Below are 25,011 nucleotides of genomic sequence, written 5' to 3'. Positions count from 1 at the left end.
GAAGGTAGTTTACCATTTCTCCCCAATAATGTAGTTAGGCAAAACCTGGGATTTCTAACAAGGAAATTTTAAAGAACAAAAAGCCTTATATATGCCTTAAAAAAAAGGACAACAACTTACATATGCAAGATTGTGTTCTTTTGGATGTCTTTTGACATCCAAGGAAGTGAAACTAAAGAACTGAAAATTCATAAGGGAAGAAAATGTTAAGATTTTCCTATGCTGACTTGACATACTAATATACTTCCTTTGTCTTTATGTAAGTCAGTCACATTTTTTATTTGGTTGCTTTTTGTTGTTGTTTCTGTTTGATTGCTTGTGTTTTTGAAGAACGTTCCTTCAACTCATGCTTTTACATTCTCTGGTGTTTTCACATGTAATTCTCTACAGAAACTGTAGATGGTGATCATAATCAACTTTCACATTTCAGAACAATGGTAACAGAAAGGATAGTGCAGTGTAAGTTGGAACCTTTGGAGGACATTAGTGTCCCACATTTTTCCAATTCCAGCATTTTAAGACTGCTGACAGACACCGAAAGCAGAAATTCCTTAAAAAGAGACAATGGTAGGAAAATGATAAGATTTGTCATTTAATTACCCTTAAAATACTGAATTTACTTGAGAATGCAGTACACCATCATACAGTGCATGACAGCAAACAAGATTCTAAATGGTCTCCATTATCAGAACACAAAACAGAAAAATCTATGCACTGAACCTATGTCAATGTGATAGCTTAAAAAGTTGCAATAATTATTAAAAAGCTTTCAGTAAAAAGTTTAAATACATTTAGGTTTCAAAAGAATATTTTGTACATTCTGGAAAAATATAACATTTACTTTACATGACTGAAACATAAGTTATATTCTTTGTAGTCTGTAAGCTTCCATTTTTCATATATACTCTCATACATTTTCTTTCAATACCTCCTTTTCTCTAGATTGTAAATCTAATGTGAAATTATTGTTATTCTGAAGGAAAGCTTGTTTCTGCATTAGTTTCCTGAAAAGTCCATTTGGATTTGCAAGCAGTTCCTCATGTTTTCCACATTCAAGAATTTTACCCTGGCCAAGGACTGCAACAAAATCAGCATTCTGAATAGTAGATAGACGATGAGCAATGATTAGGACTGTCCTCCCTTCCATCAGTCGGTCCAGAGCTTCTTGCACTAGGTACTCATTTTCAGCATCCAAAGCACTAGTCAGAAATGGGAAGCAGAGAAGGGAGTGGAAAATAATTTTTATTTTAAGACAGGTTAGTTTTGCATGCATTAGGCTTATTTTGCTAAAACTGCAGATCCTTGCCATTGTTGCTGAAGACGAACCAATGGAACTGCAGGGAAGTTCCCTGAATATGCTTAGTACACACATCAAAGTTATAGGCATTACATAGCCTCACAAGCAAAAAACATGCATGGGGAAGTAACACTGAATTAAGTGGAAAAAATGAAGTTATACACAAAGACTTGATTTAAAATAAAGGTTAAAAAAAAAGATAAAAGAAAAAAGAGTATTCTGAGCAGACGTTTCAAAGTTAAGTTACATATTACAAATTTAACTCCAGAAAAGTGTACCAGCTGGCCTTTCCACTTTTCATAAACTGTTCATCGCAGGTCTCCTAGCCAATTCACACATTCTAGAAAGCACATTTATTTTTTGGTAGGGAAAAATAAAAAACTAGATAATTTGTGCAAGGGCATGCAGAGAAAGAAAGAACACATCCCAGATCTGAGTTTTACATAGAGATCATTTCTATGTTTCTATTTATTTTCCTTCTTACCTTGTTGCTTCATCTAACAGAAGAATTTTTGGATTCTGAAATAGAAAATAAAGTTGATTGTAATGCGAATTATTTTTATCAACAGAGAACAGGATTCATACAGCTTAGAATTCCAAGTAAGTGTACTTCTTCCAAAAAACTGAGTGTCATTCAAACGATTACTTTTGACAAGTCCAAATGCTAAGACAACAAAACAGAAACAGCACTCTTCCATATTCAAACCTTCCAAACTAAAGTGGCAGAACACTATTATCTGATAACCATTTGATAGATGCAAACTGAAGCTGGGAGGCGATTTATTTATGCATACAGTGGCAGCTCTGTAGTCTAAAGTGCAATTTCCTTTTTACGTTCTCAGTGGTTCTTTCACAGAGGCTCAGCTATCCTCTGCTTGCTGTCAGTCTGCTATACATAACTGTCTAGTAACAAAAAATAACACCTACAAACAAGCAGTATTTCACCCACACATGAAATACATAATACTGAAAAACTAGCATTTAAGAACTCTTCACAAGAATTAAATAAATAAATAATCAGCACTGAAATGACTGTGAAGCTTCTTCTCAATTACAGAACACAAAGTTCCTTGATTAAATTGACAGCAAATCCTTTAGCTTATCTGGAAATGAAGGGACTCTAACTGCACCCCCAAACACTTGTATATCAACTAGTTGTTTATTTTTTACAACTTCTGCCCCCAAATAAGGTCTCTGCTCCCATGAGCTGTGCTTGACATCAAATATAGCCTGGTTTTCTGTATTTTGCTATTTCAGTATTCGTGGTAAAAGAGAACTGGTATGATGAAAATTTCTCCACAATCTAGCAGAACTGGACATGCTAGGATGCTATAGAGACCTCTGCGACTTAGAGTGAACACAAGCTGGGTTCAGCAAGGCTCAAAACTTCCAGATGAGCATCAGCGCCAAACTGCCTTGCTGCCAAGTCCTGATGTTGTCCCTGAACCAAAATCTCTATCCAGAAGATCTGCAGAAGCCTCCTTGAATTTGTGCAGCACAGAGCCTGCCATAAAGCTAGATCCATGCCAACCCTTAAGTAAAACAATGACACAGTATTATGCCTGAAAGTATCCTGTCCCATACCCAGACCAAAGCCAGGACAGGGTATCTATAGTCCTAGTAAGCTGCAACTCAGAAAAATCAACCTGTGAGTGACAGATCTGATGAGTTTACTAGCACCACAATCTTAAAGTCTTCCTTCATCCTTGACCTGGTTTTATCCAAGTGAGCCACCATACAATGTTTTACCATTAGTCTTGGCAAGAACTATTGAAAAAGGTTACTGAAAGATAGGAAGAAGCACTTATATAAGTAAATTTGCTTTAGTTAAACCACTCAGCCCTTTCAAACTTCCTCATTAACATAGAAAAACACATTTTTCTTTTTAAAAATATTTTTCTACCTCTCCCATTCAAAGACCTCCTCCTTTTAACCCTTCCTGCCTCCCGCCAAAACAGCTGCTTGGGTGCTGGCATACCTTGAGCAGAGCTCGAGCAATTGCAATTCGCTGCTTCTGTCCACCTGGGAAAAAAAGCTCAGTAAATTGAAACAGGAAAACAGATGTGAAGTAATTTAAATCAAATGCCTGGGCCGAAAAGAATTAGACACATGTACTTCAGTGGGGGGGAAGGAGAAATGGAGATGGAGGGTTTTTTAAATACTTGGAGGAGGAAAGAAAGGCAACAAAAATTGAATTTTTACTTCATTATCATCAAGGTTTTTAAAATAAGCAATATAAAGATGTACCTGAAAGCAAAATGCCTTTTTCTCCAACTACAGTGTCAAATCCTTTTGGAAAATCTCTGATGAAGCTAGCAGCATTAGCTATTTCAGCAACCTTCTCAATCTCCTCTGCAGTCACAGTAGAAGGATCCTCCGCACCATAGGCAATATTTTCAGCAATAGAACAGGAGAACAGAATTGGTTCCTGATAAAATTCAAAAACATAACTAATATGGTAGACCTGTAGTTACATGCATGTATTGTCTGTATCTCAAAAATCATAAATCCCACCAAGACCCAGCATCAATTTCTGTTATATGCATACAAAGGAATATGTAAACTAAAATTAACTGAATTGAAAACAAACAAAAAACCTTCCCCTAACACCAAAATGGGCAGTGAAAACCACTTTAAAAATAAGGTGCTTTTTTAATTGATATAACATAATCCTCAATTCCTAACATTTGAAGAAGAGTCCAGCAAGAACCATTCATCCAAACATCAGAAACGCTCCCTTTGCACTTACCTGCATATCATCACTGGCAACAACTGTAATTCTTCTCTAGTGCCTACACAGATTTCACGGTGGTTTATGCCATTTAATTTAAAGCTTGAAACAGAGGACTGACAGATAGGGCAGGTGATGTAAAATGGGAAAATGTATGAAACAAGGTAAGCCTGCTCTTTATAAAATAGAGACATGCTATATTATGAACAGTAGAAATCTCCTACTGGCAACTCGTGTGGAATACATTATGTTTAAACAGAAAAATGCTGATACACCCACAGGGAAGTAATTTTTGCACCAAAACTTTTGGTGGCATTGTTACATGAACTAGATGTTTTGACATGCAACGTATACTCAGTTATCTTTATGCTTTTAACCAGAACACCAACCTAATAGTTAATTGTAATATGAAGCATGTGGGGAGATGAGGGAAGAAGCACATGTATTTTACTTGATCAAATAGTTTATTTGTAAGAGACCACTATGTATTTCTAGAGTTCAGGTGTTGTTAGGGAGAGGGCAAGTACAAGAGTAAGTGCTGCATTTTCATGCTTTCCTAACTTCCATTAACACAAAATGTGATTAACCCTTAAGCTTTGTGTTACTTGCTTCAATGAATCATAGCTAACGTTAAGATGGTCTTACCTGCACGGTTTGCAGAAATGTTAATTTCCAGTCTCCACATACATGACTCTATGATTATGTAAAAACAGACTGCACAATAATGGGACTAGCTCCAAATACTTGCTTTTAGAACAAACAGCATGATAGCATAGCTGCACAACAGCGGTTGTGTTGATAAAAGGATTTAACTGAGAAGCAAGATTATATAGCTTTTAAAAGAAGACAAATGAAGCACAGCTAGCTGATCACACAAAATTATTTCCTTCACTTAGAATTTTTTTTTTAGTTCCTTACCTGACTCACTGTTCCAATCTTTGTCCTGAACCACAGTGGATTTAACTGACGAATGTCAAAGCCATCAACAGTGATAGTACCTTAAAGTAAGAAACAGTAAAGCCAAGTGTTTCACAAGTACTGAAAAGGAGGAGAAAGAACAGTTGAGAACGACGGCAGCTGGGTAATCACATACTGGTGGATCAGAAATGCATAGCTATGCAGGCACCATAAGAAGGTAATGATACATCATTCTTCTATCTAGTGTGTTGCATCTAGTGCAAAGCATCAACTGTTGTGAGTGAGAACAAAACAAAACATACCTGAGATAGGATCATACAGCCTCAACAGAAGGGATACAATAGTGGATTTCCCTGTACCACTTGGGCCAACCAGAGCCATAACAGAGCCAGCTGGAATGGAAAGGCTAAAATCTTTGAAAATGGATGCTTCTGGACGTGTTGGATATGCAAACTCAATGTCCCTGAATTCCAAAGCGCCTTTGAATGTGTCTTTGCCCAATGTGATTCCCTCTGTATGACAAAGAATAAAATACAGAACAGAAACAAGAATCAGATCAGCCTTCCTAGAACTTGCTTTACAGACACCAAATAAAAATACCTATCTCCAAGTTAAATCTAGGGATACCTGCAAGCTGTAATTCAGGATCACAGGGGTTACATTTCAGCCATGACTGAATCAGTGTGGCACACCACTTGTTCCTGAATGTAATTTCAGGTTGCTGACCAACAGTGAAACTGGAGGCTACCTAGAGCAAGAGGGAGAATTGCATCTTGCTAATATCTAAAAATTAATAATACTCACTTCTAACAAAATGATCTGAATTTTTAAACATATTGTAAACAATTTATTGGCAGTTTTGTCAATTAGGAGCAATTAAATAAATGGCATTATTGAAGGGCAAAGTCCTGTTGCCATAGAACACATGCAAAAAGACAAATGTTGCAAATTGTTTATTGCATTTTCTTGGAGCCACAGAACACACCTGAAACACCCTCCTCTGAACAAGAGCAGTTCTTTCTCCACTACGTGTTAACTGAGTAGCTTTTAATCAGAGACTGTCACCAGAATAAAGTTGCTGCCAGGTTTCTTGCATTAATGGACATTTTTGGGTGGGTTTTGGTTGTGTTTGGGGTTTTTTTGTTAGTTAGTTTGTTTTAAGAGGAGAGTATACTTAAATTCAGGACAACAGCATATTCAAAGACCAGTCAGAGACATAACTCTTAGGCAATAGTTCACTGAAAATGAAATTTCCGTTTGTAAAGTACTGTATCAAACCACCACAAATGAACAATTGCCAAAGCTAAGTAAAATCAGCTTCTTTCTGGAGCACAGCATTTCATCTAAACCATTACCTTAAAAGAATATCAGCTTATAAAAAGCTTATAAATAGGTAAGACAAAGAAACATCATTACTTCAAGCCCTGTTAAATCCCAGCAACACAAATCCATTCAAAACAAACTAACTGGACAGTGGTGCTGCATTCGTGAAGGGCAGAGCCTCACTAATGAAGTTTCTAGCAGTTTTGTGAAAATTGGCAATACCAGAGCAACACCTGAGTAGTGTCTGTTCATGCTAAAGACATGCAGCTCAACTCCCTGAATTCTTTTCAGAGGCAGCACACAAGTAATCCCCAACGTGCCATAGCACACAGTAGCATACACCCACGTTTGGTTAAACCGTAACTGTAGATAGGAAATGCAAGACACCTATCAGCAGCATTTCACTAGTCCCCGAGAAAGCAATTTATTTAGCCTTTCCTTTTTCCTAGATTCCCTCCTCTTTTCCAGGCTTTCTGTTTAATGGTAGTAGCATCGAAAGGACAAAGGCAAGAGCATACAATTTTACTTCATCCTTGACTTTCATCCGTGGACACACACATCGGAACTTGTTAGGTAAAATCACAATGGTCTGTGAGCTTCTCTTTAGCAAAAGAAATGTACTTGCTTAATCCTGTGCTAGCAGCATAATACTTACTATTACTGAAGTAACAAGTAATAGCTTACTGGTATTCTCAGTTACAGTTATTGTACAGTCTATTCTATGGCCTGAAACACTGAAATCTACTGCAATACAGGAAGGACTGTTACCACAAGTCCTTCCTCAATCTATTACTGTAAAAGTATTTAAAAGCTGTATGCGATTGTGCTGTTCAGCAGGGACACCCTCAACTAGACCAGGCTGCCCAGGGCCTCACAAGACTTACCTTGAATATCTGCAGGGAAGGGGCCTCAACTACCTCCTGAGACAACTTGGTTTGTTCAGCCTTGAGGATAAAAGGCTTATGGAAGATCGTGTTTCAGTATTTAAAGGGTGACTACAAAGAAGATGAAGACTCTTTATAAAGAGTCACATGGAAAAGACAAGGGGTAATTGGTACAAGTTACTCCTGGGGAGATTCCGATTGTACACAAGGAAATTTTTTCACAATGGGCACAATCAGCCATTGGAAAAATCTCCCCAGTAAAGTGGTGGATTCCCTAACACTGGATACTTTAAAGATTCAGCTGGACAGGCTGCCGGGCCATCTTGTCTAGCCATGCTTTTGCCAAGAAAGCTTGGACCAGATTATCTTTGAGGTCTCTTCCAACCTAAAGCTAGAACTCACTCAAAAAATCTGTTAGTTCTGCTGAATAGTCTTTTCTGATGACTCCTCTTAAAGCAACCCTTACAAAGTTTCCAAATTAGAGGACCACATAAACCTTAGAGAGAAACTAGTGCTGACATCTCACCTGGACTCCGCTATATTGCATTTCTTAAAAACATACAGAGCTGGTCAACACTCACGTACAATTTTTACTTAGTGGAATGCAGCTAATTAAATAAAAGAGCAATTCACAAAGAAAGTACCTTTCACAAGCAGCTCACTCAGCCACTTTAATGGATACTGGCAAATGCTGTTTATAGAAAATACACTCAGTACTGGAAGGCATTGTCTAGCTTCCAAACAATAAAGCTGTGAATAAGGTGTTGCTGGCAATACGTTTTTATTTCCTATATTTAAATATTGTTAAATATGGTAACATTTAATTACACTATTAAAATAAATACTTTTTTCAATCTTATTTAATTTTATATTTCTTTAAATTGTACTACAGATTTATAGATGACGTTTGCATATCTTCTTTTGGGGACTGGACTACAACATCGGCAACCTTCCATAAAAGCAAACCCATAAAAATCTAACACCTCTCAAAGATTCTTATCTAAACATACTGATAAAAACAGATTTGATTTCAGACTCACAAAACTATCTTTAGGCCTAAAGCAGCCCATGAAAAGAATTCTGATATGAATTATTGATCTGACAGTAATTCCATGCACTTCCAACAATGTCAAGCTTGATTAATCAAAGACATTACTTCCCCTCCAAAACTTTGTTGTTCGTGGCGTTAGAACATTGCAGCTGTATGAAAAATTATGTCCATGTTACCAGGCCCAACGCTACACACATCAAACTAGGAGACAGCCTAGCATGGCAGGCTGCTCATGCAGCGAAACGCCTGTAGCTCCCTTACTCATAAGTGAATTAGGTAAGCCATGTGCTAGAGTGGCTCCTTGCCTTTCTTTAAAAGGGAGAAATGGAACACATGTCAATCATTCCAAAAGCAACACCTGCTGTACTTGCACATCCACGCTTTCTCAAGAAGCAGGGCTCCCCACCTTAGCTAGATCCTTCCAGCCTTTAATTCCCCAGTCATGCCTAAGTCCCCCACATCTATGGCAGAATAACTGGGGAAAAAAAGAGTTTGGCATGTGCCGTTGAAAGGCCACAAAATGTCTGTGCTTGCAAGTAAGATCTGAAATCAACATGCCTTACTCAGGATAGGTTTTCACTGGATCACTATGAATCATTTAAATGTGAGATACTCTCAATGCAACAAAAACACATGACTTTGAAAGCTTCTCCTTCAGACTGATAATTTCTTAGCCATTGGAGATAAGCATAGTAAACATTTTTGGGGAAATATGAGATCCAGCCATTTCAGAGCTCCTCCCTCCTCTGCTTTTTCTTCCTTCCATTCTAAAGCTGATCCAAGAGAAAGTGGTGATAACATCAAAGAAATATTTCAGGAAGATATAAATGAGCATGTCCTCAGTCTCATAACTTACAAAGTAATACACTTAGAACATATTCTGGATTAAAGAAAAAAGAAACAAGAAACACTGAATTTTCAGCTTCTGTTAAAGGAAAAGTCAGAAGAATTACCACTATATCTAGTTTCTTTCAAAATCAGTACTACCTTTAAGTATTATACACATTCTTCTGAAGTACTGGTGACCAATAAGAGAAAAATCAACCTGTAAATAGGAACAAACCAAGGACCCACCATTAAATGGAAGTTGGGGCTTCCTTTCAATAAGTTCCCATAGACGTCCACCAGCACCTAGTCCTTTCATTAGCTCAGAATAAAAGGAACTCAGACCTAAACAAAAAGCAGAACAGTATTATGCATCCATACAGAATGCAAGACACAGGAGACATAAAACTTGCATTATACTTTTCATCACTAGCACTGAAGTATCAGATATGTAGGGGATCTTTTACTCCATTGCACTATCAAACATATTAATTTGAATCCTAGCTAGTCTCATTTGAGAAACTAGCTAACCCTTAATCACCACTCTTATTTCTATCTGTAAAACAAATCATTCCAAAGTAAAAAAGGAAGAAAATGTTAAATGTTAAGTTTGTTTATACTCAAAAGCAAAGCAACTCCTTTTTTATCCATCTGTCAGGAAGAACAGCATCCAGCTCTAGAGAAATAGCCTTGCATGCAACCAACTATATTTAAAAAATTATTCAGTGGAACAGAGCACTCTGAATGCCCTTCTTTGTCAGACAGGGTCATTCTATTAAAGGGGAGCCTGGCTGAGTCTGCCACAGCAGAGAGAAGGCACAAAACCGAAGGCTGAGTTGAAGCTGGTGAAGATGTGTAGGGAATGGACAATGTAAAGAAATGTCTCCCAGCTCAGCACGATTCAAACATTACTGGAGAGAAAGCAAAAGCTAAGGACAAGCCCTGCATATACTACTGTGTTGTAGCTCTTAGCAGCTGTGTGAATCAGTTTGGAGCTGGAGTGGCTGAAAGGCTTTGCAGATGAAACAAACACAGAAACTTACCTAGAACAAAAAAAATAGACTAAAGCATACATATAAAATGTTTTATTCCTTCATTTTTTGGTATGTCTTTCAAACAGAATAACCAGTTCCAAAATCTCTGAATTCCAATAGAATAAACCACTTCTACCTTAAAACATGTATAGTGTTGAGTGATTTTAGGAGGGCCTAAAATCAAAGGTATATTTAAATATATTTACTAGTTTATGTTTACAGAGGAACAAATTGAGCACAAGGTCATGAATCTGTAAGTGTAAACAGAGTATTTCATCACACTGCTACAGAGGACTATCTGAAAGCTTCCACCACAAGGTACTAGCCATGGTGAGAAACTATCTACTTGGAAAAAAGAGCCAAATCACTTACATCCTAGAGCCAGGCACAGGGCATGAGGCACAGAGTGCCTTGAAACTGAGACACTGAAGTCTAAAAATTCACAACTACTCATAAAAAAAGAATTCTCTAATATGGACAGCAAATACTAATCAGAGATTTTCTTTTACATTTTTGTAATCTGTGTTCAGTGTTTGGTAGAAAACACAAGCAAACAAAAAGAGGCAAAGTCCCAAATTATACAGTGAACTTCAGAGTTCATTGCATGAACTCCTGTATGTATTGATGACATATACCAAGCAGACTTAGCACCTCAAAGACTTCTATGCCTTGTAGGTATCAAGGAAGGCAAGCCTTTTGTAGCAAGATACTTTTACTTCAGAGCCTTCACGAGAATAAGCTCTGTGCAGGACTATATTCTTAAGTAATCTTATGTAGAATTAAAAAAAGATGTTTTTATATCAAATAAAATGTAATTCAATGACATTTTATCAGTGCTTCTAACTTTATTTTTCATTTATTTAATTTTCCCACGTTATTAAAGTGTCAGATACCTCTCTGTTGACCAAATTTGGATGATTTAAGCAGAGAAGGAAGGGGTTTGGTGGAATGAGTGCCACTGGAATTTTAATATTCACCAAAGGTGGTTTTGTGAATTTTGCCCTTAGGCACATCCTTGTGCTTCCCACAGTATCAGGCATAGTCTTAGAAGAGCACAGACGAGCTGCATTGCCCTACCCATCTATCAGAAGCAACAGACTCATTTTAAAGAGGAACCCCTCCAATCAATTGTGAAACTTCAAAGTACCTTATCTTCATTTCTGCCTGCATGCAGTAGCAAAGACTGCTCTGTCAAAAAGACAAACTGTTTCTGGGCCAGTAGATTACAGAGTCTGAGCTTCAAGGAGGAATCAGTCAGTAAGGAAAAATAAAAGGTTAGCACCAGAGTGTGGTGTTCTGATGTTGCTATGTTCACTCTTCCAGCTCATGACACTCTATACTGAATTACTTCTAAATTCTACATGACTTTCTAAAAAGAGTTAACACAGACCTGCAAGCATTGTAAAACATGTAGTAGCAGTATTATCTCTTCACACAATTTACTGAGTATCTTCATTTAGATCCAAAGAAGATTAAAGTAATATGTCTCTGTCACACACAGAGGAAAAATAACTTCTGTATTCTTTTGGGGAAATGGAAGGCTTATATTAAGTTCTATGTTGTTATTTTCAGTAACTCTTCAGGGGAAAAAAAAAAGAAGTATGATTTCTTATGCAGATCACTTGGAAGAAACTTTAGGAAAGCCAAATCTTTTAAGAGAGTCTTCCCTCCCACTTCCATACTGACTGTAACACTTTGAAGTGAAGAAAATTTTTCATTCCATACCTCCAATGCTTATTCCAACCCAGAAAGCATACATTAGGAAAGATGAGAGTTCTCCAACTGTCATGTAGGCGCTGCCCATGAGTAATCCTCCTTTGTATAAGACTGAAAGGACAATTAAGTTTCCAGAAAGACCAGTCTAAGAAAAAAGAGAGAAAGGCAGATTTTGTCAGATTCATCTTAGATTTCATGCTCTACAAAGCTGTTTCCGCATTTTTCTTCTAATAAACAAATTTCCGTATGAGTGCCTAGAGTTTTGGAGAACTGATTAAAATGTGCACAAAATCAATTTTAAAGCAAACAAAGCCAACAGCTAGAGACATCCAGTGGCAATACACAGCGCTATCCAACAAGTGTTCTATAAGCAAGAAACTGTTGTGGGTTTGGTATTTCTTTTTTACCCAATGTGGAAAGGAACACCAAACATTATTTTCAACTCTCATTAAAGAAGAAGAGTTCTCAGTCTGCAGTTATGTTGTAGTTTTAGAAAACCATTAAACAAACTCACTGCAAGCTGTTATGAAAAAATGCTATCCCACCCTCCCTCCCCTACCTGCACACCCCCAGCTTCCTTGGCATTGATGCACTTCTCATTGGGAAGCCGAATCTGTAAAATGCTAAGGGTGAGGGATGGTTTCCACCATTATAATTTCCTGAACAGGAGGTGTAGGCTCAAATAAACAGTACCCAGCTGCCCCAGTGTGGGGCAGAAAGAGAGGCTTAAACTGGCTTTGTCATACCACTGCATCTTGAGATGCAGTTTCACAGTAATTTAGACTGACCTAAGTCCAGTCTTCCTGCAGTTTTATGTAGGTTCAATTTACACTCAATTAATTTATTTGTAGATTCATAAGTACCCTCATGAGTTTTAAAATTACACTTGGCATAACATGGTTGGTTTACTTTCATCAAGATACACTTACTGCTCCGAAGAAGCCTGCTCGAGCTAGTGCCTCTTTTTTAGCCAGCTGTAGCACATCATCAACTTTATTTGTATACTTTGCCATTTCAGCAACTTCTTGCCCAAAAGCTCGAACTGTTCTTATGTTTCCAATACGCTCTTCAGCTAACTACATTGAAGCAAAGAACAAAACAAATACATACAGACACACAATTTGGAATGTTCATATTATTTAAACCAGTATCACCACACTAATCTTCAAATACATTTCTTTGGATACCACTGGAAAATTTCTCACGCGGTCCTTTCCCCAGACTTAGACTAGAATTAGACTGAGTTAGTAGCAGACACTGTGAAGGTCTTACAAAAAACCCCCACAAAACCACCCACACCGAAACTCCCCTTTGTGAATAAAAATATGATCTATAAAAAAAATATATTATTTTCCTTCCACCCTCCATTCAACCTGAAAATCTGAATGAAACACTAGAATGTTCATGTGAAGTCCTACAGCCTGTTTACATAGGAATGAGCTTCCCCTCAGCACAGGATGGGGAAGAGAAACAGAAAGCTAATCTTTCTACACGGCCAATTTACAGGAGTCCTACAAAGGACATCAAATTAAAAACAGCTGACAACTGAGGCTATTTTAACTAAATCTTTCCTAATTACATTTCTGTGCTTTTAAATGATGTCTCTCCACCCCTCAGTCTGTGAGGAAAAGGTTGCTATCTCTGCTACACTCTAGTAGTGCCTTGTAATATTTCAGTGCAGTCAGCAAACACAGTGAAGTTCCCTCTGTAACAGCCTCTTTAGAAACAAGTTTGTTCTACTTTATTCCCAAATATCTGGGTATGCCTCCAAAAAGTTTAAGAAATGTCAAGCCTCATAAACATTAAAGAGCTGACAGTAAGGTCAAACATCAAGATTCCTTCCAGAGAAGGTCTTGCTAGCAAAATTTTGTTAAAAGATGGATCCATATAAGAATGCTTCTGATAACCATAACATTAAAATCACAATTTAAAAACAAAAATTCAAACCCAAGTACACAATACTTCATAGGTTAATTTTTTATGTTATCACAAAGCTAAAGCCTAACCTCCTTATCCTTTCCTACATTTCCAAATTCTCAAGGCCTGGTACCTCCACCTTATATTGTTATGGACAATCAAAGATCTGTGAGTATGTGTAACTGACATTTACCTTTCATACTACTCAGGTGCAAAAGTACAGGCTGAGCATGGCTTAAGGCAATGAACAGTCCTATTACCTTCAGAAGATCTGTAATTTCAGAGATGTTAACCTAAATGCACTAGAACAACTTTGAAGTTAACTATAAAGCCTCTGTTAAAAGATTACCTGTGTTGCTTCTGCAAGAGAATCTTGGGTAATTTTAGTAAGTTTTCGCAAGTACCTTCCATAAATCACAGCCAAGACAGCCAAGGGTGGCACAACACTCAGAACAAATGCAGCAAGGCTGGGAGACACAAAAAACTGGAAGAAAAAGGTATGTGTAAGATATTAGTGTTCGGATTAAAAAAACACACTGGAGTACTGAAGTGCAGCTTCTCTCACTAGAATTTTCTACAACTAGTAGGATTGTAATTTAGCGCTGCCATGCTTTCATTTATCATGTTTTATTTCTTCCAGACAAAATGTCTATTCCTCCACAGTATTTGGGAAATATCCCATGGTTAGAACAAAGGTTTATAAGCAAGGCAGTCTGGATTTAATTTTGAGCTTTCTCACTGGTTTTGTGTGTGGTCTTAGACAAGCATCTTAAGGTACCAGTAAAGAGGCCTACCGGGAAGTCACTTGTGGATGCTGGAAGACATAAGCTGTTACATAGTTTCTAAAGTGCTTCCACAAGTTTTAAACAGATGGTGTAATACAGAGAGTTTAAGTAGAAAAACATTGTATGCTACTGGGTAACCAAGGAACAGATGGAGTTACCAGTGCTCCCTAGCACCCACAAATGCTCATAACCTGAAATAAAGGGTTTATTTACTGCTGCAAAACCTTATCACTCATAACAATCATCATCAAATCTCCTAAGTATGTTCTTTTAATAAGGTTTCTTGAAATTAGATTTAATGTGTTTTCATTTCATCGTGCTTTTTGTATTGAAAACAAACAAACAAACAAAAAACCAGAAAAACAAAAGACTGAGTTAACTGACAGGCTTCATAATTATTTCATAATAATCTCTTCTTTCTGAGCAACTTTTTCTAGTCCACCCTTTAACACTGTACCATGGCAGCATTTTTAAGCACTATACTTTGTAAGAAGTTATTCCATTTAATCTATGATAAGAGAAGACCTTTTTTTCTATTTCCTTAGATACAGAAAGCTGTAATTCTTATCAGTGACAAAGTATTAAAATTTTAAAGCTTCATAATGGAAACACTTTACAGTTTCTAATAACATCAATATTGGAAACTTATTTCTGTAAGAGGACTTTCTGCTGTGTTTAACTTTGGGTAGAAAGCAGAGATTACCACATCTTCATTTAAGATAATTGTCACCAACGTATCTTTTCTCAGACAGGCATAACAAAATGCCACAAAACCCACCAAGGGAAGTCAGATTTTCATGTAAACCAACTGATCACCAAGGAATATTAACTGATGCGCTCCACTGAAGCCTTCATTACCACCCTTCCTACCTAAATATATTCATTACTGATGGCCACAAGCAGAAAGACTAACACTTGTAAAAATCCTCAGCTGTAATTTGATATTCAGTGTTGCCTTTGCTCACTTAGACTTTAACCAGAATCAACGAACTTCAATGACTTTTACATCAGTCCCTTCACACTCTACGGGGACATTATCACTAATTTTAATTCCTTCAGTAAGAACAGAGTTAAGCCATTTGCCTACTGCACTTTGCTTGATAAACTGAAGCAGCAACACTAGTTCACTTCTGACTTCATTCTCCATATTGTGGATTGTAAATAAACATCAAGTGGCTGCAGGCACATCATATATCACAATGCAGTACATGCAAGTTATTGGAAATAATCAGAGAAATACACTTCGATCCAACAACACAAACCAGTTTCTGGACTGAATCACATTCACCAATGCAGTACCTAAAAGAACTGAAACTACAAGAAGTGACAAGCAGGGAAGAGACCACCATACCATCATTCCAACCCCCACAGATGCTTGTGCTCCTGCTCTGAGGCCATCTGAAAGGTTTTCAGTTACTGAACGGCCCAAGAGGGCTGTATCTGACGATAAGCGGTTTATCAGCTCTCCAGTTCTGGTCTTGTCAAAGAATGCGGTTTCTTGCTTCAAAATAGAGGAGAACATGGTTGTTCTCAAACGTTTCACAATTCTTTGTCCTGTCAGAAACAGAACCCAGTCAAGTATAGCACACAAGACTTTATACACTGACAATATATAAAAACATCGCAGGATTACACAGCACCAGACAAGTCACATTTAATATACCAGAAGAGAGAGAGCTGTAAGGTGTCACCTAACAGCAAATAAAAATGAGCAATTATTCCAGTATACCTTGTACTATTAGTTTACCTTTGATCTGGTGAAAAAAAGCTACTGATTCCAAGAGGATCTTTCAGCCAGCACCAAGAATTTATTTCAGATCATTAGATATCCTGACTGTGGAAAAAGATGACTTTCAGTCATCTTTGCTTACCTGCAGTCTGCATGAGGTAGACACGAGTAGCATTAGCAGCAGCACCACAGAGAAAGATTCCACTCAGCAAGGCACACAGGTTGGTCAGGCCGTCAGTGAAGTCTTCACTGGGATTTGTATAAATAACATCAATAACCTTCCCCAGAAAGAAAGGGGCTGACATGGTTATAACACTGGAAACTGTCAGAAAGCCAACAGCAGCTGCAAATCAACAAGGAAAAAGGAAAGAAAAATTACTCTGAATTTGCAAGATCGTTAATAGTACATATCAACTAATTTTCACCTGAAATTCCCATTAAGCTTGTGAATGCCAGTATTAAGTAACCACTGATCTTTTAGGCCCAGTTCTGAATGGAATATTTTTGGCCCCTGTATAAATTAACATAAGCGAGACATATTTTTAGATCCTGAAAGCCTCTGTACATAATCACAATCCTGGAACTGCTTCTCATCTAACCTTCCCCATCACCATCCAACAAGGTCAACTTTTCACAGATGTCATCCTTAAAGAGTATTAACAGTTATAATTTTTCCATATCTCACACACAACCCTTCAACTCTTGTTTGGTTTAGCTTTTATTATTGATACTTGTTACTGTTTTAAAGCTTCCCCTTGTCTATTTCTGAGATAGCAACTGACTGAAGATCTGATACGAGATTTGTCTAAAACATGCCTTTTTACTAGGGGAAAAAAAAAAAAACACCAACAGAAAAGCATTTGATTTACTCTTGACTAGCAAAATTTATGTACATTTGTTTTGCTTTACTCTTTACTATTGTTCATCTAAAAGAAAAATTCTATTCCATGCTAATAGCATGTTTGAATTAGAAATACATTTGCTGATGAGCAAAGCTCTTGAATTCCAGTTTTAAAATCATCAGCAGAACAACCTGTATAACTTTAATACTGTATCACAGAAAGCAGGACAACCCCACTGGATCAGGACTTAGCTCTTTAAAGTATGATCTGCAAAGATACTTTTGTGAATAACACAGCTTGGTTCTAAAAACGCAAGCCAAGACTGGAAGGCCAATAGCTAAAAAAACCCCATCTTAATTCAAAATTGACCAAATGATATGAAAACCAGTGAACCACAATGTAATTTGCATAAGACACTGCACAGAAAATTCTGAACTTGCCCAAGTTTTACTTCCATTCTACTGAGTTTCTTGTATCCCTTCTATGATGAAGACAGCAGAGAGCCTCCCAGCAGCACACTGTTGTAAACAGTATTTCTAACATCTGCCACAGATGATTTGATGAGTTACCACCTCCTCACACGCGAGGTCACACACATACCTGCCACTGCCTGAAGCAAACACTTCACTGCAGTGCCCCAGAGCAGTCCTGAGAGAGCTTCACACACTGGACAAACAAACTTTATTCTTGCCATTGCATCCAACCTACAGGCTACAGTTCTTATCAAGATTTGCCTGTGATCTTTCTGTTGTGTTACACTCAGGCCAGGAAGCATGTGGAAGACAAAGGTCTTTAACTTGACAAAGACAAAGACAAAGATCTTTAACTTGAAAATACAGAAACTATGAGAAGCCAAAGCAGAAAAGGTAACTGCAAACTTGTGTGATCCATGCCTAGACATGTATTATTTGACTATAAAACTTTGTAAAAATTAGTAACCTTACTAACAGGCTGGCTGCATTGGTGTATTCAAGCTGGTAAGCAGCAGGGAAAATTTCAACAAAAAACAGGTCATCTCCTGTCAGGAAAAGCTTGTCTATGAAGCAGCTGGAGATAGTCAAAAGCAGTGCTTCTAAGTGTGCATAACAGTGTGAATAACAGTGAATAGTGCTGAATAACAGCTCAGTTACCACTAGTCCAGATAATTTTTCAATTATGGACGGAACTAGACCTATGAACCACATACATAAATATTCACTGAAAGAAGAGGACTGTCAAGCTAAAAATCCCGTATGCCTCCATCGAGTAGTACATTCCTCCTAGCTTGGATTTACCCTCAGGTCAACTTCATTCAAACCAGCATGGGTTTCACTGTAATTACTTCCAATGGCCTTAACTGAACCAGAACCAAACACTAGGACATAAACTGAAGACATTCTAATTACTTAAACATTAGACAATGTGTCTATAATCTATCAAAACAATGCAGTCCTGAAGACAAACACATTATCTAGATCATACAACCATAGAATGGTTTGGAAGGGACCCCTGAAGGTCATCTAGTCCAATTCCCCCTGCAGTATGCAGGGATATCCTCAACTAGATCAGGTCGTCCAGAGCCCTGTTGAGCCTCACCTTGAGCATCTCCAGGTATGGGGCCTCACCCATGTCTTTGGGCAACCTGTTCCAGTGCTCCATCACCCTCACAGTAAAGAACTGGTTGCTAATATCCAATCTAAATTTACACTTCTGTAGTTTGAAACCATTACAATTATGTCACTTGTAATTTTACCCATCTTTATTAAGTTAATCAGAAGTCACATAGAAAATAACACTCACTTTGATTATACCAGCAGAATGACTAGAATATAGCACAGATGCTAAGCTGTTGCTCTTTTTGTTTGTTCTAAACTGTTGACTAATTGAAGAAATAGGAATCAGCAAACATTTGTGCTGTCTCCTCATTCACAGAAGTGCTGTCATTGTGATAAATGGCTAAAGGGAGGAGCACGAGATGTTCATCGACCAGACACTTCAGTGATGTTGAAGGTTGCTACTGACCTAAAAAGGCCAAAGTATACTTTACAGTATTAGTTCCCCACTGCTCACTCTGTTAATGATGTTTTGTATAGCTTTAGGATAGGTATGACTACTGTAGTTTTCTTTCTACATTGAAGTGAATTCATGATATGTGGACTGCACCAACTGTTATGCAAGAGCCTTTTAGAATAGTATTCCTTACATTGAGAGCAACTGTAATATTGTGACAATGAGATACCAGCACAGAAGCAATCCCTGAAGTGTTAGCTGGTTGGATCTCTCATGCTCAGAACATTTACACAACGCAGCTTGAGGAAGAAGTCTATTACTTTGAAGAAAGCCTACACTTTGAGTCATAAGGTGTCCTGGATTGACATGTATCACCCTCAGTAGCCCCTCAGTCAGGCATCTATGATCAAAGGACAGACCTGCCAGGAGTCTTTTGCTATGGAGCAAACGAAATATCAGAGAGCCTTTGCAGAGTAGGCTGTGGAAGGTTTGTCAGAAAAGCTTTCAGAAAAGGTATTTAACAACAGAAATGTCCTTCCAGGCAGAGCAGAATACAGTGATTTGAGGAAGTCCTAGAAAGGGAGGAGCAAATAAGACTGCCACTTCACACAGGAGAGATTGAAGAGGCAACAATGCACACAGCCTGACAGGAAGCTCATGCAGAAATGGGTAAAAGACCTGCTTGAAAGCAAAGATAGAAGAAGCTTGACACTGTCTGCAAGCAAGCATCTTCACTTTCTCTTACGAAGCTATCTCTATTTACAAGTTGTTGCTATCAATACAATCAGTAACACAAAATAGTCTTTAAGACACTCAAAACCAGCTTGTCATAAACAGGCCTCTTTAAGAACCCATTGACTTTATTTTTATTTTGGGGGGGGGGGGGGGGGAGGCAAAACATTTGGAGAACTGATCACCAACACACAAAATGTAAAAGCAACTAAGAATTCAGCTGGAGATACTAGAAATTCAGAATTCCTTTCAAAGACCAAGTATTTTAAAATTTCCATTGTATTTTCTCATGATAATTTTTTGTTGTTGTTGTTAATCAAGTAAGTTTCTAATCACCAGATCTTGGACAGTAATAAACTAATTGAAGGTTTGCAGGAGAGAATGAAGCAGGATTTTGTTCCGTTTGTTTGGGGTGTTTTGTTTTGGTTGGTTGGTTGGTTGAGGTTGTTGTTGTTTTTACCATGCATTTACAATTAAAGCATTTACATTTGTTTGTATTTATCTTGTGTGTAAGATGGTCTTTATGTCAGACCAATCTAGCTATGTGGACTTGACAAATAAATACAAATTTTGGTCAGGAATTTTCTAGCTACTGGGTGACAGCAGAGAAACAGCAGGGTTTACAGGAAGAGTTTCACCCAGGTTCCAAATAGAAGGGTAACACCCTCCTCTGCTCCCACTAGTTTCTTTTCCATTATTCACACTACAGAATTTATTTGACTGACTGTCAAGTTTAGAATGGGTATATCAAACCTGAGTTTTAAGACAGATGATACTTGTCCAAGTTTAAATTATTTTTTAAATAGAAGGCGGGGGGAAACATATCTTTAACAGTGTGTGGATTTCCTGCTGATGTTCAAACTCATGCCACAAAGTTGCAAGAGCAAAAGTTTCAAAATTAAACCATTTAAATGTTACTACAAAGCACATACACATTATTTGCCCAATTTAATTTCCTAAAATAATGGAAATTTTCAGAGATACTCCTACAGAACAAGAGGACACAGTCTCAGGCTGTGCCAGGGGAGGTTTAGGTTGGATGTTAGGAAAAAGTTCTATACAGAGAGAGTGATTGCCCATTGGAATGGGCTGCCGGGGGAGGTGGTGGAGTCTCCGTCATTGGAGGTTTTCAGGAGAAGACTTGATGGGGTGCTTGGTGCCATGGGTTAGTTGTTTAGGTGGTGTTGGATTGGTTGATGGGTTGGACGCGATGATCTTGAAGGTCTCTTCCAACCTGGTTTATTCTATGTATTTTATTCTATGTGTTCTACTCAAGTACTTGTACGAGCTGGCATTTCTGAAGTATAAATTACTAAAAGAGTTACTTTCTAGTGGCAATACTCACAGCTGATGTGCTCTACATATCCACCTGCATCTTGTACAAAAAAATTCCAGCTGCTCACTACCCCAATCAAATGAATTATTAAAATAGTTTCTGAACTACATTACAAAGAATACACCTAGAAATTCAGGTAGTCTTAGGTACACCATCTAAGAGGTGTTTTTTTTTAATTGCCTTTCTTTAGGAATTGTTTTATAAGCAATTAGAAATTTAAAAAAAGGTAAGCCTACAGCAATCCCATACTCCTCGTTCAAAGATGACAAAGTGCGTCATCTGGTGTAAATTTGAAGCTTATGAATAACGCAGTGCTCTTCTGATTGCATGGCAAATTTTAACCCACAGGAAAAGAGTTATTACAAATTATGTCCAAAATTCTAAAATGGAATTATGGAACATTTCTCTAGAGAAGACGTGTACGAAACAAATCTTACTCGGTGCACAGGAAATGTTATATAGGGAAAGGGCATAATTTGCTACTGGATTAAAAATTTCAGAGTTCTTTGCACTTATTTTACAATTGAATAGAACCATTGTTGCCTTCCAGTGTGGTCTGCACAACATGCAACAAACAGATTCTCACAGGGACAAAACCAAGGAAGCAGGAGGAAATAAAAGGGATCTTTTAGAACAAGCATTTTTGTGGCCTCGCACAGAGAGCAGGATTTAATAATTTCAACAATGGTTCTGTCCTCTTCCCTGGGAACTGAATTTAACTGAAGACAGTTTTACCTGCCCTGACTGCACAAGACCAGCCAAAGAATTCCTAAAATTACTTCCCACCTTTGTTAAAACCTGGGAGGTATTACAGAATTTGCAAACTCCTAATTTCACTGCACAAAACTGAAGCCACTAACAGTGAATTCCCATTATAGTATTTACCCATCTTTTTACCACTGTTAATAGGAACAGCAATATTTAACACACATATTCTGTTTAAAATGCATATGCAGCTCTACCCAGCTCTACCCAGCTCTAGAAGTAATGAGAGAGGAAACATATTTCACTGACTTTCTTGGAGGGGCAGCAAATCATTTTCATGTTTAACAGCCTTTGGAAGATCAGAACCTTGCTCTATGAGGAGAGCATTGTAAGAGGTGCTGTGAGCACACCACTTAATCCTGAGGCAGCAGATGGTGAAAAGGCCCTGCATAAAACACAATGGTGCCAGTCACAACCAAAGCAGGTCACCTGCACCTCTTCAGGTGACTTCACCTCCGCACCACACCAAGATGGGTGATCTCAGTCATGCTCAACTTGCTCATAAATCATCCTCTGCTCCCCAGGCCTCTGTTGTCACTACTGCAACTACTTCACTTTCTGTGTCCATGAATTTCAATGCACAACTGCAACGAACAGAGTATCAGGACTTTTGCCACATACTATAAAAAAGGTATATATCACTTCACTCCAGAGTGATAATGTTATACATCTATGTTACCAACTACTGGTTATATAAAACACAAAAGATCTGGATGAGCTCAATTTTCTTGCAGAGCAAAACAGCCTGTAAGCTTCTGAAGAGATCCCACAGCATTTGTTTACCAGTTATGTGGACCTGGAGAGGAAATTAAATGCTTTATCCTTGGTTCATTGTTTTATACCGTGAAATCATTAACCTTCCTCTTTCTTTAAATGCAGGAAAATGTGAGATACTGAGTTTTTAATGACTAGTTTATCAGTACAAAGATGCCACAGAACAAAGTGCAACATATTTTAACATATTTCAGATACAACTGGGAGGTGTGATTTCCTAACAACCACCTACAAGGCATTTTACACATATTTGTTATTCCTTCACTCTATAATGACCAAAAATATTTTGTTAGCTTTTCCATCCTCCTACGAAATTACAACTTAGCAACAGAAGTTTTCCTTTAAGTAGGGTGTCAGTAAAGAAGAAAAAATGTATATGAATTTGCTGTTCTCCCTAAAACAAGACAAACAGAACGCTGAACAGAAGTTATTACATTTGTGTATTTTTTTAATCCTCATGATCTGATACCAAGTTGTTGTTTTGGTATTTAACTTTAACTGAGGCCATTTTTTTATCTCAAGAGACAAAACTGCATTTAGCTGATTAACTATGATATTTGCATTACTTAGATAAGACCATCATCAAACTGCACAGATTAAGGGTACTTAGCCCTGTTTTAGAACAAACAAATATACCATATCCTGCCCTTGATAAACAAACCGACAGCAAGTTCCCAGTAAAGGGAACTAAATTAAGTTCTCAGTTACTTAGGAATCTTTGGCTCCTAAAAGGCATCCTTAAAAATAACTGATTTGTTTCAATTTCAATAGGAAAAACAAAGAACTTGGATGCAAAAGAAAAACAATCCTGAGCAAGACTGAAGTCTTACTGAACAAAATATTTCTCAAAATCAACTCTTTACAGAAGTCCAACTTCCTGACCTCTTTGCTCGCAAACACCATTTACCGTGGGAACCACCTAAGTTTTTACAAAGGCCTATAAACCTTACATTGGCATGACAGCACATGTGCTGTCCTGTAATAAAGGTGCTTTAAAAAAAAAACACAAACCACATAATTTGATACAGCTTTTTTACAACCAACTATTATCTTATTATCCCCATGGAAAGCAGTATCAAGAAAAGTTTATTTCTACTCCTTACAGACAAGATCACTGTTAAGGGCACAAGTTATACAGACATTACGTCTGACTTGCACCATATAGACACTAAAAATAAATAAATCGCTTACAAAACATCTTACAAAAGTTTTAGGGAAGAAATGCTTGGGAGACAGAACTCAAATGTATTTAAAAAAAAAAAAATCAGATTCCCATTTTTACTTCATTCCATATAGTCTCAGGCCTGAGATTATTGCAAACAGCTTGAGAAGACAGCACAGAAGCACAGAAGAATGCACAGAAGCATTAACCTACACGACCAGCAAAACGGAAGAGTTCTGTAACTTCCCCAACTTTTGCATTCCTTTCAAAACAACAAATTAAGAAATAACAAAAGGAGGGAGACTGCATGTTTTGAGCTTTCCCTTGCTCCAAGATTTCACGTAGTGTTCTGATATCCCCAGATCTGTCGGTTGGGGGTGGAAAATACACCGTTCTCGTTCACCTTGGCCGTGGGCCGCTGTGGGCTGTGCCCCGCGGGCAGCGCCCCCGGCGCCGGGAGCAGGAGGCTGGGCAGGGCACCCACGCGAGGTGCGCAGGCGGGCGGCCAGGCACCGTGGTCCCAGGACACACTCCGGGCTGAGCGAGGGGAGCCCGAGGAGCCTTACCGCCCCCTCCCCGCTCGGACAAAACCTTAGGACTGCCCCTGGCGCGGCAGCCCCGGGCCGCGGCCGGTACCTGTCAGTCTCCAGCGCTCAGGGTGCGCCAGGGCCAGCAGCCTCCGAGCCTCGAAGCGCGGCGGGGTGCTCGTAGCCCCCCGCGGCGGTGCGGGCGGCTCTGCGCCTGTGGCGGCGCTCAGAGAACGCGCGGCGCTGCCCGCCGCTGCGGGCGGGAGGACAAGGGGGTGGCGGCGGCATGACGGTGCGCCCAGCAGCGGCGATAGCAGCAGCGGCGGCACGGGAGGTGTCCCGCACCTGCTGGCCAAGTGCGGCGAGGCGCGAAGGTTGGCGGCCCCGCTCGCAGCCCGCGTCCAGGGGGCGAGAGGCGCCGCCCGCTTCAGCAGCGGCAACAGCCAGGGCAGGCGCGGCGCGTAGCCCGCCATGCGGCAGGCACGGCAGAGCCGAGGCGGCGGTTCTGCTGCAGCCAGACCCCGCCGCGCGGGTCTGCGGCAGGAGGAGGCGCTTCCCAGCTGCCGCCGCCGCCCATGGGCCGGCAGCCGGGGACCCGCGGTGGTCCAGGCCCAAGCCGACCTGCAGCTCGCTGATAAGGCTGTAGCTGTCGGCCTCCTCCCGGTTACCGGGCC

At 38.9% G+C, this 25,011-nt stretch overlaps 1 protein-coding gene across 1 annotated transcript; it reads right to left on the bottom strand.

Moving 5' to 3' along the window:
• Positions 1 to 370: 370 nt before the first annotated feature.
• On the bottom strand, positions 371 to 24,992 carry ABCB10 (ATP binding cassette subfamily B member 10). Its single transcript, XM_054162251.1, has 13 exons — positions 24,447 to 24,992; positions 16,353 to 16,553; positions 15,833 to 16,035; positions 14,046 to 14,180; positions 12,709 to 12,855; positions 11,789 to 11,924; positions 9,279 to 9,374; positions 5,249 to 5,458; positions 4,947 to 5,026; positions 3,545 to 3,725; positions 3,276 to 3,319; positions 1,782 to 1,816; positions 371 to 1,199 (listed from the first exon to the last, which is right to left on the bottom strand). Exons 1-13 carry the CDS (start codon positions 24,808 to 24,810, stop codon positions 908 to 910), a joined length of 2,124 nt encoding a protein of 707 aa, XP_054018226.1. The 5' UTR covers positions 24,811 to 24,992; the 3' UTR covers positions 371 to 907.
• Between the last annotated feature and the right edge of the window lie 19 nt (positions 24,993 to 25,011).

This window comes from Dryobates pubescens, chromosome 6 (genome assembly GCF_014839835.1).
Source record: "Dryobates pubescens isolate bDryPub1 chromosome 6, bDryPub1.pri, whole genome shotgun sequence".
Classification (NCBI taxonomy): domain Eukaryota; kingdom Metazoa; phylum Chordata; class Aves; order Piciformes; family Picidae; genus Dryobates; species Dryobates pubescens.
The sequence above is the reverse complement of the archived record's forward strand: the minus strand, read 5'-3'. Positions and strand labels throughout refer to the sequence as shown.